Source organism: Phaenicophaeus curvirostris, chromosome 13 (assembly GCF_032191515.1).
Source record: "Phaenicophaeus curvirostris isolate KB17595 chromosome 13, BPBGC_Pcur_1.0, whole genome shotgun sequence".
In the NCBI taxonomy this organism is placed as follows: domain Eukaryota; kingdom Metazoa; phylum Chordata; class Aves; order Cuculiformes; family Cuculidae; genus Phaenicophaeus; species Phaenicophaeus curvirostris.
In genome coordinates, this window is record NC_091404.1 from 18,900,560 (window position 1) to 18,918,000 (window position 17,441).

The 17,441-nt window shown below is 37.7% G+C and overlaps 1 protein-coding gene across 6 annotated transcripts in view; it reads right to left on the bottom strand.

Moving 5' to 3' along the window:
* The window catches only part of DACH2 (dachshund family transcription factor 2), a 248,204-nt gene that overhangs the window by 43,097 nt on the left and 187,666 nt on the right, over positions 1-17,441 (bottom strand). For all 6 annotated transcript variants that reach the window (XM_069867528.1, XM_069867526.1, XM_069867527.1 and 3 more), the window contains exons 5-7: positions 15,490-15,662; positions 4,409-4,544; positions 2,480-2,560 (exon numbers count right to left, since the gene is read on the bottom strand). In XM_069867528.1, coding sequence (XP_069723629.1) covers positions 2,480-2,560; positions 4,409-4,544; positions 15,490-15,662 — 390 coding nt within the window. The remainder of the gene's footprint in view (positions 1-2,479; positions 2,561-4,408; positions 4,545-15,489; positions 15,663-17,441) is intronic.

A 17,441-nucleotide genomic window follows, 5' to 3' on the forward strand; every position in this document is an offset into this window, starting at 1 on the left:
TATTTCTTGCTGAGCAATCCAGCACAGATCACACCCTTCAGCGACTCCACATCAAACCATGAAAACCACTCAACATGTCTGAGATGCACCAGAGCCCACAATAATTACACACAAGAGAATAATAATAGTATTAGGAACAAAGAACCTATATGGGATGAGACATATCACTGAGGACTAAGAGCCTTGTATGGGTTGAGAAAAACTCAGCACAGGCTGAGCCTCCCCGAAGCAGAGCGCTGACTGTCCTCCCAGCGCAGCCCGTCGCCCACTGGGTGCTGGTATCATGTGAAACACAGATTCCTGCAGGAACTGTAGTGTGAGTCTGTCATGCTGCCAAATGCAAAATCAGCTTGAAATTGATGGATATACAGTATTGATGCCTTTAAAATTTCAGCATATGTCCCATTATAATGCCATCAAAAGGTTCTGGAGCTGTGGGATTACTTGAAAATCACATCTTTACTTGAGAAAAAGAAATAATTTCTTATTCTCATGTTTTCACAGAAAAACTTAACCAAATTTGTGCAGATCAAGTAGAAAACCAGAACCTTTATTCTATATAATTTAAAATGTCTCATGATTTTAAAGCCCTTTTCTCTGATGCAGGTCAATCTCAGCCCATAAGTGCACGCAGAAGTAACACGTGTATAAAAGGACTATCTCTCAGTAAATAACCAACTGAAGAAAGATAATATTATGCAAAAATGTAGACCAGGAAATGAATAAACCTATACAACTGTAATCTGAAACAGAATTACGGTACAGAAAATGTTAGCATCAGATCATTGTGATTTCTTACATGTCACAAGGAACCTTCAATGATCACAGGAGCCAGGAAAATGGGTTCACAGGTGGTGGGATTTAAATTATTTTCACGCTTTTTGAGATTTCTGAATTGTTTTTTCTGATTCTTACACTGTACCTTCCTTCACCCGTCCTGAGTGACAGCAGTGCTACTACCAATAACTACATGATTTGCATCTTTGAACCCCACAGGACATTGAATTGTTTTGCTGAAAAATGACTAAACATGTGCCAAGAAACTATGCACAGTTCAGTAAAATTAAAATCAACTACACTTTCAGATTTAGATTAAACACTCACCTATGTAATTACTACAGAAATGCAATTTTTTTTCGTATCAGGACTGAAGGTACAGCTGAAAACTGTTTAGCCCCTGGTGTTGGTCCATAAATGCCAACTGGATTCAAGAGGGAAGGATTTAAGCATGATTATCCAGATAGAAAATTATCTCAGAGTGGCACAAAAGGGCTCTTTTGGGGTTCATGAGGAAAGTGCTTAAATGCCTAGAGAAACCAGTGAACAGAAAACAGCTTCAATTGATTTCCAGAAGAGAGAAAGTTAGTTACAAAACCCTAAAATATAAAGAGGATGTTCTAGGTTCTTCCCACCCATGACTGAATCAGCCACAGATGAATGAGGAACAGAGCTGATTATACAAAATCATAAGTATTTTATATAACTCTGGAGCCACAGGGAACACGGAGCCTCTAAAATCACCTCAATCAAAACATAAATCAGCTTATGTTTCCATTTATGATAAAATATTGATATTTACAGTAGACTTACAAGTATATTTAGCTTATGTTTTCTCCTTTTTCTGGTCACTTCCTTCACATCTTTTTCCCTCTCAAACCTTAGTATCTCCCTCAGCATATGCCTCTGCAGTATTTTTCCAGTATTCACTTACCTTCCACGTTCTTTTATTTCTTTAACCACCTCCCATCATCATTGTTTTTGAAAACACTCATTCTATATCATGCTTTCTGCATGCACTGCCAGAATTAATCTCTCACCTATTGATCTGATTTAGTTTTTTGTTACATTTGCAAGGAAACAAAAATGGGTCTTTCATCCTCACTGTGGAGCTATGGACACCACGCGCTCTCCATCACCTCACCACGTCCCCAGAGCTCCCCAGCACACACCAACACATCCCCTTTCGTTGGGACACAACAATCACTGCAGGGAGCATCGAGGAGAGGCGGCACTGCCCTACCTACAGGACAGTTGCTACAGGGCAAGCATTACTTCTTCCCTTGCTGCCTCTTGCTTTTGAGGTGATGTAATATTATTAGATACAAAAAATGGCTTATTCCTCTCACCAACATACCAGCAATTACAGCAGTCAGCACACACATCCACTGGAAGCAAAGAAACAATACCATGTGAGTAATCAAATATTTGTGAGGAACTTCATAAATTATTGAGTCAAAAGACCGCCAAAATATTGGCCCCATACTATATAAACAGTGAGAAGCAAAGATCTGATTGTTTATACTTCCTAAAGAGAACGCCATGTAAATCCACCGGATACATTATTCATCACAATTAGGCACTTAGCTCTCTTAAATTTATAATATTATGCCACTGCATATGCAGAATAATAGAAAAAAGGAATAAGACACATAATAAGTGTAATTAAGTGCCTGAGATGGAAAACAGTCTGCAGTTTTACCTTTCTCCTTTTGCATTTTTTTTAGGCTGGTCCCAGTTTCTTGATCAATGAGTTCTCCTTCCCTGCTGTTGGTCAGCATAGCTAAAAAAAATCAGAGTGCACAGCTAAATAACAGCATCGGTAAAACAATGTCAGAAGAAATGAAACTAATTATATTTCCTCTTTGTCAATATTTTGGTATTTTAAGATTTATTTATACTATATAAGTTCTAAAGCAATGGACCATTTTTATTGTCCATAATCAACCATTTCACTGTCCCAGTTCAGCACTTCCAGCCAAGTAAAATATGCAGGAAAAGCAAATTTGCTCAAGTTGATTAAACAAAGATACCAAGACAGAACCCAAATTACTACTGAGATGAAAATGATTTTTTTATGAAACATTCAAATTAACTAATTAGAAAAGTACTTCACAAAAATCATTTCGGGGAAAATACATTTAGGAATTTATGTATCAGTAATTATCTATAAAGCAGCAAGCTTAATAAAAAATACATATAGGCAGACAGTAACTCAAATTGATAGATGACACAAAAAACCCAGTATGCTGTAGTGTTGAAGGAAATTCTTTAGTGATCATCTGCAACATGAGTGAGAGGTGTTAAGTTTATGATTTCAGGATGCCCATTTTCTTTGTTCTTAGTTGATTAAAACATTCCCTTCTCTGCAATTAAGCAATTACAGATTTTAAAGTTATTCCAGAGAGGACGCTTGTTAAAAACTTCACTGCCATAATTTATGGAAAGATTTTTGTTTAACCTGGGGTGTTTTTTTTAATTGAAAAAGTAAATATATATGTGTGTATATATATTTGCATAGATAGAAAGTACATATACATAACTTTACAACAGTAAGTGTTCAACGCAGAGAAATGTTTAGTTCAAAATAAGTAAGACCTAGTTTTCTTTAAAAAACTCTCAGCACCATTTCTGGAGGCCAGAGGCTTGCAGTGTGTGCTATTACTATTGCTGTTAATAAAAGAAGCTAGAGTAGCTTTCAAAAGCTACGCTGAGGACAAAAGTACCTTTTTCAGTGTTGCTATAAGAAGTTAATGTTTCTTGTCCTGTGTATTTCTAGCCCCATTTTACAGATTAAAAAGCTGAGGGGAATCTATTCTATAGCAGCTACCCCCAGCTGCACCTGTTTAGGCAGAGAAGTTCAGGTTCCACTGCCCAGTTTGTGCAGAGTCAACTGCTCCACGGGGCTGCTGCATGGACCAGAGGCTAAACTGCAAAATCCCAGCTAGCAGCCACGTAGTTATTTGATGGCAGTGAAGTCTACACTGACTTACATGGACTGCACTGTTTTTGTGGTTTAAATCTAGCTCGGCAATGCCTGCACAGGCTCCAGTCACTGTGAAGACAATGGTGTTGACATACATTGATGTGAAGAGATGTTAATTGACTTGCCCTAGATCCCTCTTGGAAGCACCAAGAATAGGATCTCAACTTCCTCTAGACTGAATTAGCATTTTAAACACAAGATCGATAACGCACAGGCTGTGAAAACCCTGGTGGAGAGACCAAAAAAAGATCAAAAAGCCCTCGGCCTTGTGGTGATGAGGGAATGTGTGGGCAGGAGGAGGCTTTTGGAACGGAAAAACCATCATATTTTCTGTGACTTCTCTGACATACATACAAAGATATCTTGCTATCTTTCAGTTCCAGGTGCCTCGAGGCACTTTCTTACTCTGGCATACCAGAGCAGTTGGCTGTTGCAGAGAAGGAGTGAGATCTTCAGTGCATGGGTGGGTACTGGCACAGACTGAATCTGAGGGGCTGGGCTCCGCATAGCGATGAATCTAATACAACAAACGATAGCGATGAACGTTCTGGGATTTTTTAGCAAGTCAATGCTTTCCTGAGTTTCTTAGCAAAGAAATATTTGCCTCAGTGACCACAAAGGGGTGTGAGGCTGCAGAGCACTCACCAATTCTGTCTGGTGTGTTGTCGAGCTGGGACGGCGAGCTGGACACGCTGCTGCTCTGATGGGAGGAAGCGTGGCTCCCAGGCCGCTGACTGTCTTCTAGAGATGGAGCTGGAGAAGGGCTGTCTTGAATCCTTTCCTTGAAAGAGAAATAAAACAAGGTCTGTGTAATTTCATTCATGAACTTCAATGAAGTTTGATGAAAAAATGAAGTTGGCTGAAACAGCAGTAACAAATGTACTTTCTGAGGTAAATAGCAAACAGCATTCACATTGAAAGAGCAGTACAGTCTTCAATAGCCAAAAATCACCTAGCCTCATACATGCAACATGGACAGGATTTCATCTTCTGTGTTATGACACTGCATTTGCCTTCCCTGAAGAAAGCTCTTTCATGTTATTTTCACAAACTACTTTCAATCTGCCCATAGTAAAATTGACATTTATCAGTCACATCTCAAATAAATAATTCAGATTTGGACTAAGTTGTCACTGAATGAAGTCAAATTTGTAAACTCACTAGAAGCTGCACCTGAACAAATCCTTCATTCCTGTTCCCAGGACCAACAAAAAATGAGAATCTTCTAAAATGGACAGATCATGGCCTGGGATACTCCAGATACTCTTACCTTAAAATCCTTCCTACGTTTTAAATTCTCTATTACAAGTCCTTGAAAGTGTAGCTCCAATGGAGAGGCACTAACAAGTTGATGCTTTAATTTCCAGAATTCCAGAAACTGCATCTTTGGAGTTGCCCTCATCCCTGGCAATCAGCTGTTCCCCATGGAAACTCAAAACTGAAATACTCCTTTCCTTTTTATAACAAGGAAGATCCTCTTGCCCCCACCTCATTAAGAGCCACAATTACAGTGTCATCTGGTGAGGCTGTCTCAAAGGAACTCTGCAATTTTTCTGCCTTTTTAACTTATTCTCAAATATTTTTGATTAGGAGTATGCAATCCAGCTACTTGGTGGCAATTTACCATGTGCTTTTGAAAATCAACTTGATAGCATCAGAACTTTTTATGCAGTTTCTGCTCGACAGTACCCTAAATCAATAATATAGCTTTAGGAAGAGAATGGTAGATTCTGATAGTTTTTCCATTATAAATAGCTACCATAATAGCTTCTGTTCATAAGCTACCGAGGCAATTCATTAATAACGCTGGCAGCAAGATCGACATTCTAAGAATATTCTGTTACCCATTAAAACCATCTCTCTAAACCACATTCAGCATCATATTTACAGATACATTTGAGAACGATGCAAAGGGAACGTGAGATTGGATCCTCCTAAGAGCAAGGGGCAGCATTTGCCTATTCCAGTCACACCAGCTGAAAATGCAGCATTGAATGTGTTTTTAATAGGATAGTTATTGTACATTAAATAACAACTGAGCCTCAAAATCACGTAACAGATGTGTATCTATTACATAGCTGGGAATCCCCAATGGATCTGTTTTCACTAATTATCTGTTATTTAATGAAGATGCAATAACTAATAAATCTTAAAGGGAGACTTTTAATTGCAGTATTTTTGAATGCTAATTAAAAATGTTTGCTAAGTTTTAATAGACATTAAATAACATCTATTATGTTAAAGTCAGAAGTTCCTAAAATTCTGAAAACTGGTTTTGAACTAACAAATTTTCAGTTCTGAAAAAGTCAAAGTCATTGATCTTAAAGTCTCCTGTGTTTTCTTCTTCTCAAGTCTCCAAAAGAGTGGGTTTTAGAGGTTGCTGACATGAGTGGAAGAGAGAGCCGTGACTCACTCTGAACAGGCTGCTTATCATGTTACTTTTAGAAGTCGCATTCTTACCCAAGAAGTATTCTCCTAAAAATTTCTGAATCATATACGTGCAACCCTGAGCTTATAAATACTATGTGTCTTTTATCTTTGTCTAAATAACAGCTTCCAATTAGGTTAATGCTGGAAAGGCTACAACTCTGACTGCAATTTTATTTGTCTGGATTTCAGTTTTAACAGTCCTCTGGCACCATTTCTTCTCTTTTTACCGCAAAGAGTACTCAATTTACAATTAAGATATCATTTTGAGATGATTAATTTTACAGAAGAGCACATAGTTTAAGTAAATTTCATTGTCTACTGCAACCATGAAAATGAATAGCCAAGGAGAGGACATGCCAACTGTTCTGCAAAAAAGCCTAGGAACAAATATGACCATGAATTAACACTTAGATATCACACAAACAGCCATATATGTCATCCTAAATGGGAGTTATCTGAGTAATTCAAAAGCTGATGATTTGGAAAAGCAAAGTATTTGAGCTCCTTCTGGTAACTGCATTTCCCATTGTCTCTTGCTATAAAATAATCTCTGCTTCAAGTAATTTGCCTTCAAACTCAGGGTCTGGGTTTGAAATGTTCAGGCAGAAATAAAAGTGTCAAATAATAATGTCATTCTTAATCACACAGTGAATCATTTTCTATGAGAATTAGTTGATTATGTCGTCTAACGTCTTACCAGTTAAAAAATTTACATATACAGAGAAGATACACTTTTCCCTATAAGCAACAAAGGAGCTAAAATTTCTCTGCAGTACAAATGAGGATAAAGTGTCATCATATAAGGCTGTATACGGATTGGGAAATTGTCTATTTCTAAATGTTTGTGTCGAAATGTAATGCTGAATTTCCCCTACTATAACAAATAACACTACGAACAGAGTCTTTTTTAGCAAGTAAACAGATCCATTTTTCAGTCCTGTAATCAGTATGCATCTATTTAGCTACTTAACAGCAATGTGCTCTGGTTCATTAGGTAGCTACTGTTGTGTCTCAGCCTAGTTAAAATTTCACAGCAAGTTAATCTATTTTATTACAAATGAGAACACAAGTGATAATGTCCTCACCATTTTCCAAACACAGGGTTAACAGTATTTGTAACAAATCAATGAGGGCATTTAAATAGGAAAATTGCAAATCTAAAACCTTAACATTTCTTTTACACATTGATGACTTCATTTTATTTATCATCTATGTATTTTACAACCTTGTTAGTTTTCAGGTGTTTTATTTTTCTCCCTCTTGGAAACAGCCTGGTTCCCACCAGCACAGTTCTCTGCAGCCCGGCTCTGCAGTGGGTGTGCTCACGGGAACAGGGAAGCATTTCTAAATAAAGTCATATTTTCCCCATTTGGATTTCTTCATATTTCATAAATTTGCAAGATTCACATTTCAGGTTATGATGTAATGAATTATACATATAAAATTTACAGATTGTGAGAATTTTATGGAAAATGAAAACATTCCTCAAGATCTCACCTATTTATCTAACTATAGTACCTATTTTATCTTACCTTTTCTCTTCCCTTTACAGAGCTGTAACATAAATTCTCAAAAAAGACTTTTGCAGTATTTAATCCTTTTGAAGGGTAATATATTTCTGTCTCACTAAAGATCAGTGTCTTGCTTTGGCTCAGAAAATGTAGCTACAAAGCTTGACATTGTTAATTTTAGTTGTGATTTAGGTTAACGGCACTGAAGTCATCAACTCATCCAATGTCCAGATACATCCTTGATTTCACCTCAATATCCCTTTTCTATCCCGTGAGGCAGTATTCCACACAAATAAAATGAAACAATACATAACAGCTGCATCCTCACTAGTTTAATTTGAAATATATATGAAGAGCTTACCTATTTTTGACATTATCATCCTGACCTTAATTCCTTACCTCTGATTTGTTTTTATAGTATTGATCTTCATTTTGTGCCAAGAGTTTAGAGAAATGATGCTGCTGGATCTTCCTTTATTTTTCTTTATCCTTAGTTCTAATGTAGCTGTAATTACTCTTCCAAATGTTAATCTATTAATGAGTTCCTAGAGGATTTAATGGCATTTCACTGCTGACAAGCAGGTTTTAGAAGTTTGTCTGAGTTCTGTGTATTTTATTCAGACATTCATCTTGATATTTCATATTTAATTGAGGTGCTGCTTCTGTTCTCTACAGGGCTCTGCAGTGGCAGGAGAGCTGCAATTCACCAGACCCGGCTAACGAAACACAGAGAAAGGAAAAATGGGGATTCTGCTGCCTTTTACGCCTAGAGTTTTCAGCTATGGTAAGAAAGACCAAGAGCTGATGACAATGCTGGAAAAATAGAGTTCATAGGCTCCATCAGAATGAATTCCCCAACATGAATTTGCATGCTAGTTCCCCACTGGAACGTTTATCATGCCAATCCTTGATCTCCCAGCGTTTGCCAAATCACCACTCAGATTCTCAAAGAGGACTATGGTGTTTAGGAAGTCTCAAGTCCCACTTCTCTGGAGCAGTCTGAAGCCAGGAGCAGTGATCCCGCAGACTGGCTGCAGACCTCCTCACCTTCTACCCAAACCTGTGATATCACCACTCCTACCTCCCTAACCAAATTCCATCCTTAGTACAAAAGAAGAATAAAAGAAATTAACACAATTTCAGTTAGCAAAGAACTAATAAGTAAAAAATGTTAACATTTTTTTCTTCTTAGTTAATACTAAAACGCATGCTTTTTTCCTATTGACCTTAGTTGATACTAATACTGTTTGAATTCTAATAACAAATACACCTTTAATAGCATGCTAAAGTTTGTGGTCCTTAAGCTTATTAGGAAAAACAATACATAATTGGCACATTTAGGCTTTTTGAAGAAAAAGAATAATCCTGACACAGTCAGCAGGATGTGAGCTAAATCTGAAATGATGAAGAAATATGATGGTTAGAGTTACTGTCTCTGGGCAATGGTTAGGTTTATATTTTGAACCATCTCAGTCTGGAAATAGGCACATGAAAACGACTTGTTGGTCTTCTGAGCTACTTAAATATCTCCAATTGCTGTAAGAACTGGAGATGAACAAGGTAAACAGCTGGTCTGAAAACTAAGATAGGATCTGTATGTCTGAAAGCCAGCTGGATCTCATTCATCTCTTGCAGTGTATTGGGAAACCATTCACTTAAAAGATGTACTTTGCCATTTAAAATGCAGTTTCTTTCACTGTCTACATATCTTTGTTTCACAGTTGTAGTCAACTGGCAATTATTTTCCCACCAAATTTAAGAAATCATAAAAACTCTTCTACATTTACTGATTTTTAATACCAGATGTTCGTTTGCTAATTCTGTTACCTTGTGACTACTTCCTAGCAATTCATTAATTGCCAGCTGCTCAGCCAAACAGCAAACTGCAGCCAATCAGACTGGAGTGGTGAACAGCCAAGCAAGAGCCACCTTCTTCACCAGTTCTTACACTAGCAGCGTCAGTGAAAACTCCAGCAACTTTCACTCGTATATTAAGACTTCACCTTTTAATCTATTTTGAATCTGAAAGTATAATGTTGACTAAAATTGTTAAGAATCTTGCAGTGGAAACCTACTTGCACCCCTCCTACAAACTGTTTCACACGGTGCTGCTACTGTATAAAAGGAGGACTCCCAGGATTAATGATGGTAATGCTATATCTGATCTAAGTTACCGCTGTATTAGTTATTAAGTACAAATGCAAATGACTAAGCCAATATTAAAAAGATCTGAGCCAGAACTAAAAGCTAGTATGTGCTTGGCCTAGCAATATTCCCTTACCAGCTTTGCAAAAAAGATACGTACTTGCTTCTTACTGTATCTTTTTCCCATTTGCAAGTTTAAAACAAGTATTTATTGCTTACTCTTTAACCTAGCAACAAGGTGGTGCCTCAGTGTTAACAAGCAGGGTGTTCTTGGCATCGCAGGGAGAGGGATGTGCCTCCCTTCACAGTGGGAGAGATGAGAAGGGTATTAAAGGCAGTTTGTAGTGACCTGAACACCTCCCAGCACTGCAGTTTCTCTGTATCAGTGAATAAAAAGACAGAAAACCGCACACTCACTTCTCCTTCACTACAGATACAGCCACAAAAATTGGCCTTATCAGAAGTAAACTTAAACTACTGTCTCATGTTTCACTCCCCTACCATATTCTAGTACCCATATCAGCAACACTTGCTACGAAACAGGACAGAAGAAACCTAACAATGAGAAAAATAACATACATTTTATATGTTTCATTTTATGAATCTTGCAATATTCTGAAAGCAATTCAGAATGAATTGAATGCACAGAGAAACAGGAAATTAAATAAGTTATAAATTCTGTGATGAGAAGTATTTTCATACTGTGAACAATTGTTTCAGAGAATTCTGAGATGGCCACATTTTTCTGGCTGTCAGGTAAATATTATGAATGTGAGTTGTACAGCACACAGAAAATAGCACCTCTCAGCAATAATTACACAGCCCATCTGTATTCTCTTTAGGGAGTTTAAAATCATGTCATATACATGCTTTACAAGTGCTTTAACAATCCCACAAAACCAGGAGAACATAACACAAAGAAAAGGAGACTCAAAAATCTCTACTGCATGTCTAGACCAAGCTGTACAAATAATACTTTGTTCTGTTTATCAGTAGACCAAAGTATTTCGATAGAAATCGTGCAGGGTTGATATGAAATACAAGAGTGCAGATTCCCTGCCAAAACAAAACACTGCATTTCACCTAAAATGTCCTTTGGAGGCCACAGGAAATGTATGAGTTTTGATTCAATTCTGACATACACTGGGGCAAAATTCTGAAGGAAATATGATTTAAAATGCAAAATAAAAAAAGCTTTATTTTGACTTTTTTTGAAGCTAAGTATTTCAATTACATTTTAACTTCTTTTCTCTGGGTTCTCTAGTTGCACTCAACAAATATGCCATTTATTCCCAACTGGGACTCTGTAAGAACAGAAAGAATAAAAGTAGGAATACAGCAAGCATGAGGGAATGATGACAGAAGAAAAATGGACAGCAGGAAACCAATTTGCAGCAATACTCCTACTCAGGAGAAGCACATCTCTCAGCGGCTCAGAAGAGGCTCTTAGAAAGCCAGAAAGAAAGGGAGAGAGAACAATGAGAAGGAGGAGAGATGGAGGAGAAAGGGTGATAACTGAGTAAGAGGAGCACAGGGTGCAAAATATGTGGGGTGTATAAAGCAAGGAAAAACTGGGAGAAAAAAAGAGCCACTCAAAGATAAAATTTTGCCTCGTTGCTCTACTCTCGGTACTCTTAATATCCAAGACAATAGGGAGCGGCTTAAGGCCCTTGGTTTGAATTCCGTTTCTGCAGTTTCAAGTCCACACTAACCAATCTCCCACCAACCTGTTTCAATAGACAACTGGGAACGTGGCCTTTCAGTGACTGCCCAGAGACTCACAGTCACAGCTCCGGAAACTTGGCTCTTGGCAGCTCCCCTCGTGCTCCCCTAATCCCAAGCCTCCCCTTGTTATCTCCCTGCCTGTTGCCTGAAACTGTGTAAGCTAACATGTCTTTTAGTCATGTAGGCCATTTCTGGCTTCATCTGTACAGTCTGGGACTTTAGGATAGATGACACTACCTTAACATTCCTGAAGCCTTTACTGTTTGTAGCCTGAGGAGACGCAGCTTGAGGCCTCACTCCACTGTGGACAAGGAGTTGTTACAGCGGCTTGTTCTGATTCAAAGGTTCAAATGTACTGTCCAGGAACAGAGGAGCTGTTCCCATTTTTGCTGTGACATTTCTTCGTGTCTTTGCCCTCCACATTATGTACTGTGAGGTCTCAACTCCTTCGGATCCAATTTAATTTAAATAATCTGTTAAGACTTAGGTGTGCTTTCAGCTTTGCTTTTGATTTGTGTTCTCGGCATACATCTTAACAGCTTCTTTATGATAAACTGTACAATATGCTGTGAATGCATATTAATAGTCATATTCACTTGTTCCATAATTAGTCACATTCATTACAGGTCCACAGTAAAATAAAGATCCTAACATCATGTAGTTATTGCTCTCTGGAGTTGAGTTGCTCTATAAACTTCAGTGAAAAATACTTTCTCTTTCGTATAAAGGGCCCATCCAAATTTCACTTCTCAACACTTGAAAATATCGCTGAGTTGAATTTCTGAGAATCAGGAACAAAATTATTGGATGACAGTAACCTACTACATTTATTCACTGCTGTTTCCATCCTAAATCATGAGTTACATGTCCTTCAGCAAAGCCCCACCCCAGATCGGTCCTCAAGGCCAAAGTATTCAAGACCCAGGCCAGCAACCGGATTGCTGAGTTCGTCCAGTTGAAGAATAGCTCTGGAAAAAAGAAACTAACAGGAGAGTAGATGTAGGAGGGCGTAGAGAGAGGGTGGTGAAGTCAGTGTTGCTGTCAAACTTTGCTTTTGCCATATGAGACTCTCAATTATACAGATCTTCAGAAGCATTTGAGCCAAGTTTCAAATGGAGCGAGCTCTTCCAGATGTGCAGTAAATCCCTGAAAGACTGGATTTATTACATGGGCACCGTGAGATTCGCAGCTACAGCACTGCTAGCGGGTGCTGCTATAATCACATCAGATCACATTATAGATGGCTAAGAAGGTTTTGTGAGCCTGGCCATTGTGCCTGCCTAATTTATAGTGTTGCTGTCAGGAAGAAATCAAGTTTCATAGTTATGACATTTCTTTCTGGAGCACTAAATGTTAACTTTGCTGATCATGCATATCTTGGTAGAACAGCTTATTTCTAAATGGCAAACGTGATATAAAAACCATAATGACTTCATTCAAAACCTTTATAAAGCAGCTGATTCTCACACCTATAGAAAACAGGCCAAGTGGTATTTTAGTCATCAGGGTATGGAAATAGATACGTGCTCAATATATTTGATTCATTTCTCCCATTTTAAGTAATGTCATGATGCTGGAATTGCAGTCTATCTAGAACCAGTCAGTTCTTTCTGTACTTATTAAATGCACTTAAATAACACCATATAATAAAAGTAAAATTGCTGACATAACAACAGCAGCAATGCTTTTCTTTCACGTTTCGTTCTGTACAAGGATTTCATCCTAACAATCATCACTCTGAGCTGATGACTGTACATAAGGGAAAGAAAGGACAAAAGGAGTCTCACAGTCTCTGTAATATAATTCATGTAGTTTCAGCATTCAGAACAAACAAGAGGAAGGTGCAGCATCACTTGACAGGTGAGAGTAACAGCAGTGGTGCACACTTTACCTCTGTCACATTAGCTGCTGGTGTATTTTCCTCGACATCATGTACAGACAGGAATTCCCACTAGAGTGCTGGTGAGACCTACTGTTGCTGTGGAGATACTGTGCATCCACTGGTGCAGGTGTAGGGGAAAAAAGAGATGTGAGGAACTCGCATCAGCAAGGGCCTGCTGAAGAGCATCCTTGAATCTAACTGCTCACAAAATATGCAGTTTGTAATAGAAAGAACAGGCATTGTTTACAAATACTTATTTAATCTTCATTTTGACATACTGATGGCATTTAAAAAAAAGAAAATCAAAGTTTACGCAGTCTACTTGCTGCTACAAGTAGTCCACTGCTGTATTTAAGTTATTGTTGCCTCAAGAGGTCTCTAAAAAGTTACAGATAAAGTTACTGAGGGAAACGAATGAACTCAATTAATTTCTAACAATTCAGTAACCTGCAATTAGCTAAGGGACAGTCAGACATCAGGGATATTGCATTTCCCCCACCCAGTCAGAAGGCATGCAGACACACTGATGCTAGGGAGAAGTTTTTATTGATCTTAAGCCTAAACAGTCTCTAACTGGGGAATGCCTCCCTCCTCCCAGTTTTACCAGCCTCTCAGAATCCAAGAAAACAAAATACAAACAAAATCTAAGTATTAAGAACAACACGTGCCCCAATTTGGAAGTGGACTCTCAGTACAGAGTAAGAACAACCTGAGGCAGTTTTGGAGATGCTCAGGGTCAGGAAGAAGATCAGAAGACAAACAAAGACCTCAAAAACCTCAGCACCCGAGAGACATAATATTTTCTGCTACTGTAATGTGACAAAAGAGACTTGCTTTCTTCCTTGGAATTACACTGAAAATCAGTAAATACAAGTATGAAAACAAATGTGGTTGTATATAACTAAACTTCCTGCAGTGGAGAGCTGGGTCAATAGAAAATACCACCCAATCGAAACTAATTTATGCTCAAAATTGACTTACAACATTGGCAAGAACAACTTTCTCAATGATAAAATAATGGTATTTTAAAATTAAGAAGTTTTACAATAAAGATATGAAAGGTTAAGTTCAGCAAATCAGTGAAAGTCATTAGAATAAAGCAACTCAGGACTTTAGGATTCCAGCATGATTGGGAAGCATGATGTAAATGAGTAAAATATCAAAATAAAGAGACGTGTATTTTCTGCAACAGACAGCTCTGCAGAATCATGTATTTCAAAACCAAAGAAAAAATGCACTAAAATAACTTCCTTTCAAAGTTAACAAGAGTTTTATTCTTTCAATAAGAAATCTGCACAGGCATGTCAACACAGACAAAAGCTAGACTGATAAAACCTTTCACTTCTGCTGAATAAAAAGAGGGCACGCTGTTTTAGAGAACCCCATAGCACTGATTCTTCACATCCACTGATCCTATCCCCTTCTACTTTGAAAATTTCTTGTCTCAAGGTATTTTTTAGTGTGTGGCAGCACTTCAGCTCTCCACACAGGCAGGAAATTTTCTTAACAACCTGCTTGGAAGAGATTATCAGAAGCCCTTCAGAAGTATAAACATGTTTTATCCAGCCAGAAGGAAATTTAGCTTTGGCTGCTAGAAACTATACTCACTAACATACTCCTGGCGACTTTCTCTGCTATTAACCTGTTCTGGAATTGCATCTCACTAGATTTCCTGGTATGTTCTATAATGTTATATTTAAAAGAAAATGCTAAGCTTGATTTTAAATAACATTTCAGAATAGCTTTTGAGCTTTAACAGATGCAGCACTGCTTATTCCCCCAGCTTCTAGTGAGTGTTATTATCTGGTTTTAATTACATTACAGATTTGTAGATAGAGCAAAGCATCTTAACTTCTTGACTGTACTCGTGGGTATTTCCTCAAACTGAAGCACCATCAAGCACAGCAGACCAGGTGTTCAAAAGGCAATACAAGCTCATTGCCTCTTAGTTATCTTCCTTACAAAAGTCACTGTAAATGTTTGTGTTATCCATAAAAAAGCTATTTTTTCGAAATCTCAAAGACGACTCTTACCTTTATAACAGAGGCCCCTGCCCTGGAAAGAGGACTGTGCATTTGGGCTGCTGCAGCCATGTTCGCTATCGTATTGAGGTGGTTCATCTGATTCATTGCCATTGCAACTGAAGCGGGAGGTAGGCTGACGGGAAGCAGAGGGTGGGGCATCATCATAAACGGCAGGTCTATCCCTAAAAGAGAGCACGGGCAGGTTGGATGTGTCAGTCCCTCATTTTATAACCCAATGCCTTAATTTTTAGAGTCTCTATTCTATGGAACATTGACTAGCCAAACTCTTAAACTATTATGTGTTAGTAATTTTTATATTACAGAAGGAACAATTGTCTTTACATTTGAGAAAAGGCTGTATGGTTTGTATTAGGGAAAGAAATACACCTGTAAAGTAACACAATATTAGCAAACTGAATATAAAACAGGACATAACATCAGTGTTTTCTTTATGACAACCAATAAAGCAAAAACTACAATATACGCAGATATCTGCATGTTTTTCAAATAGATCAAAAGAATATCTACTAATAATTTTACCTGACAATATAATCCTACCAAGTCCTCTTCCCATAATTAGTTCACATACTTAGCAACTTGAGACTAGATTTTTATATTAGGGCTCTTTCTGAAATAAAAGTTGTGGGTTGGACTACAGACACTACTGAACTTCTTGTATTCCAGAAAGAGCCCTAATAGGAAGAGGACTTGGTAGGAATATATTGTCAGGTAAAATTATTAATAGATATTCTTTTGATCTCTTTGAAAAACATGCAGATATCTTTTTTTAAACTTTTGGCTCTATCTTAACTATTTTCAGTGAGAAGGTCAGTCCTTTTAGTGTATGACAGAACCCACAATAAAAAAAATATAATTGACTACCACAGTTTATATTATTCCAATACAATTTGACTAAAACGATATAAAAATACCACTGCACTCACCACAAAAGGCAAAACTGTATGTATTCTGAGCTCCCACACTATTTCTGCTTAGCCTGAGTACATCATGATCAAGAACTGTGTTGTCTTATGATTCACTACATGTGTTACATGATGATCCACGGCTATATTAATTATGATAGGTAATAAGAAAAGGCCACATATATCTCCCTTCACTTTAAACCATACTGACAATCCCCTTTCATGCGTACATCCATAAGCCTTTGTTCCTCTGCATATCTCCCTTAACAGCCCAATAATCTTTGCTCATACTCTAAAGAGTTCCAAAACTCCCAGACACCATCTGGCCACATTGAGTTGTATGTCTACTTAAAGTCCAATTGACATGCAAACTAAATGCAAACTACAAACAGAATTTAACAGCACATCACCAGTTTTAAGACACAATCCGTCAAACATTTCGGAGGACTATGAAGAAAATACATCCTACATTTGCGAATCACTGGGTATAAGGTCTGACATTCAATAAACCCTTTAATAGTCTATAGTTATTTGCCTACTACAAAATCTACTGGAAAATACCTTTGAAGTTTTCTGTAACAGCAAAGAACACAATATCCACACAAGTAAAATATATACAAGTATTGACTTATGCAAGAACATAAAATGAATTTTAATTTGAGTCCCATAATCTGGTGATTCTTAACTACTGACACTTAAGCAGACGCAAAAAATGCTCAGGCACATCCCTTCCCACGAAGAAAGCAGACGTACTGTAGGAGTCACTTCAATAACTTTGATTTGTTCAGGTCTGGGGCCCTACAAAGGCAGCAAAGAATTATCTGTTTCTAAAATCATGTAAGGAGCCATGTCATCCATCCACCAAAAATCAACTTATAAGACTATGAGAATGAAGAGTTTAAACAAATAACAAGAATTCTGAAAGAGTGAGTTTTCATCATCTGCTAGAATTAACTTTACTCCTCGCTAATTTTTAAAATATTAATCCCGAACTTCTTGGAATAACTTTGCCTTCTCTTCCTTCTCTCTTTGAGAGCA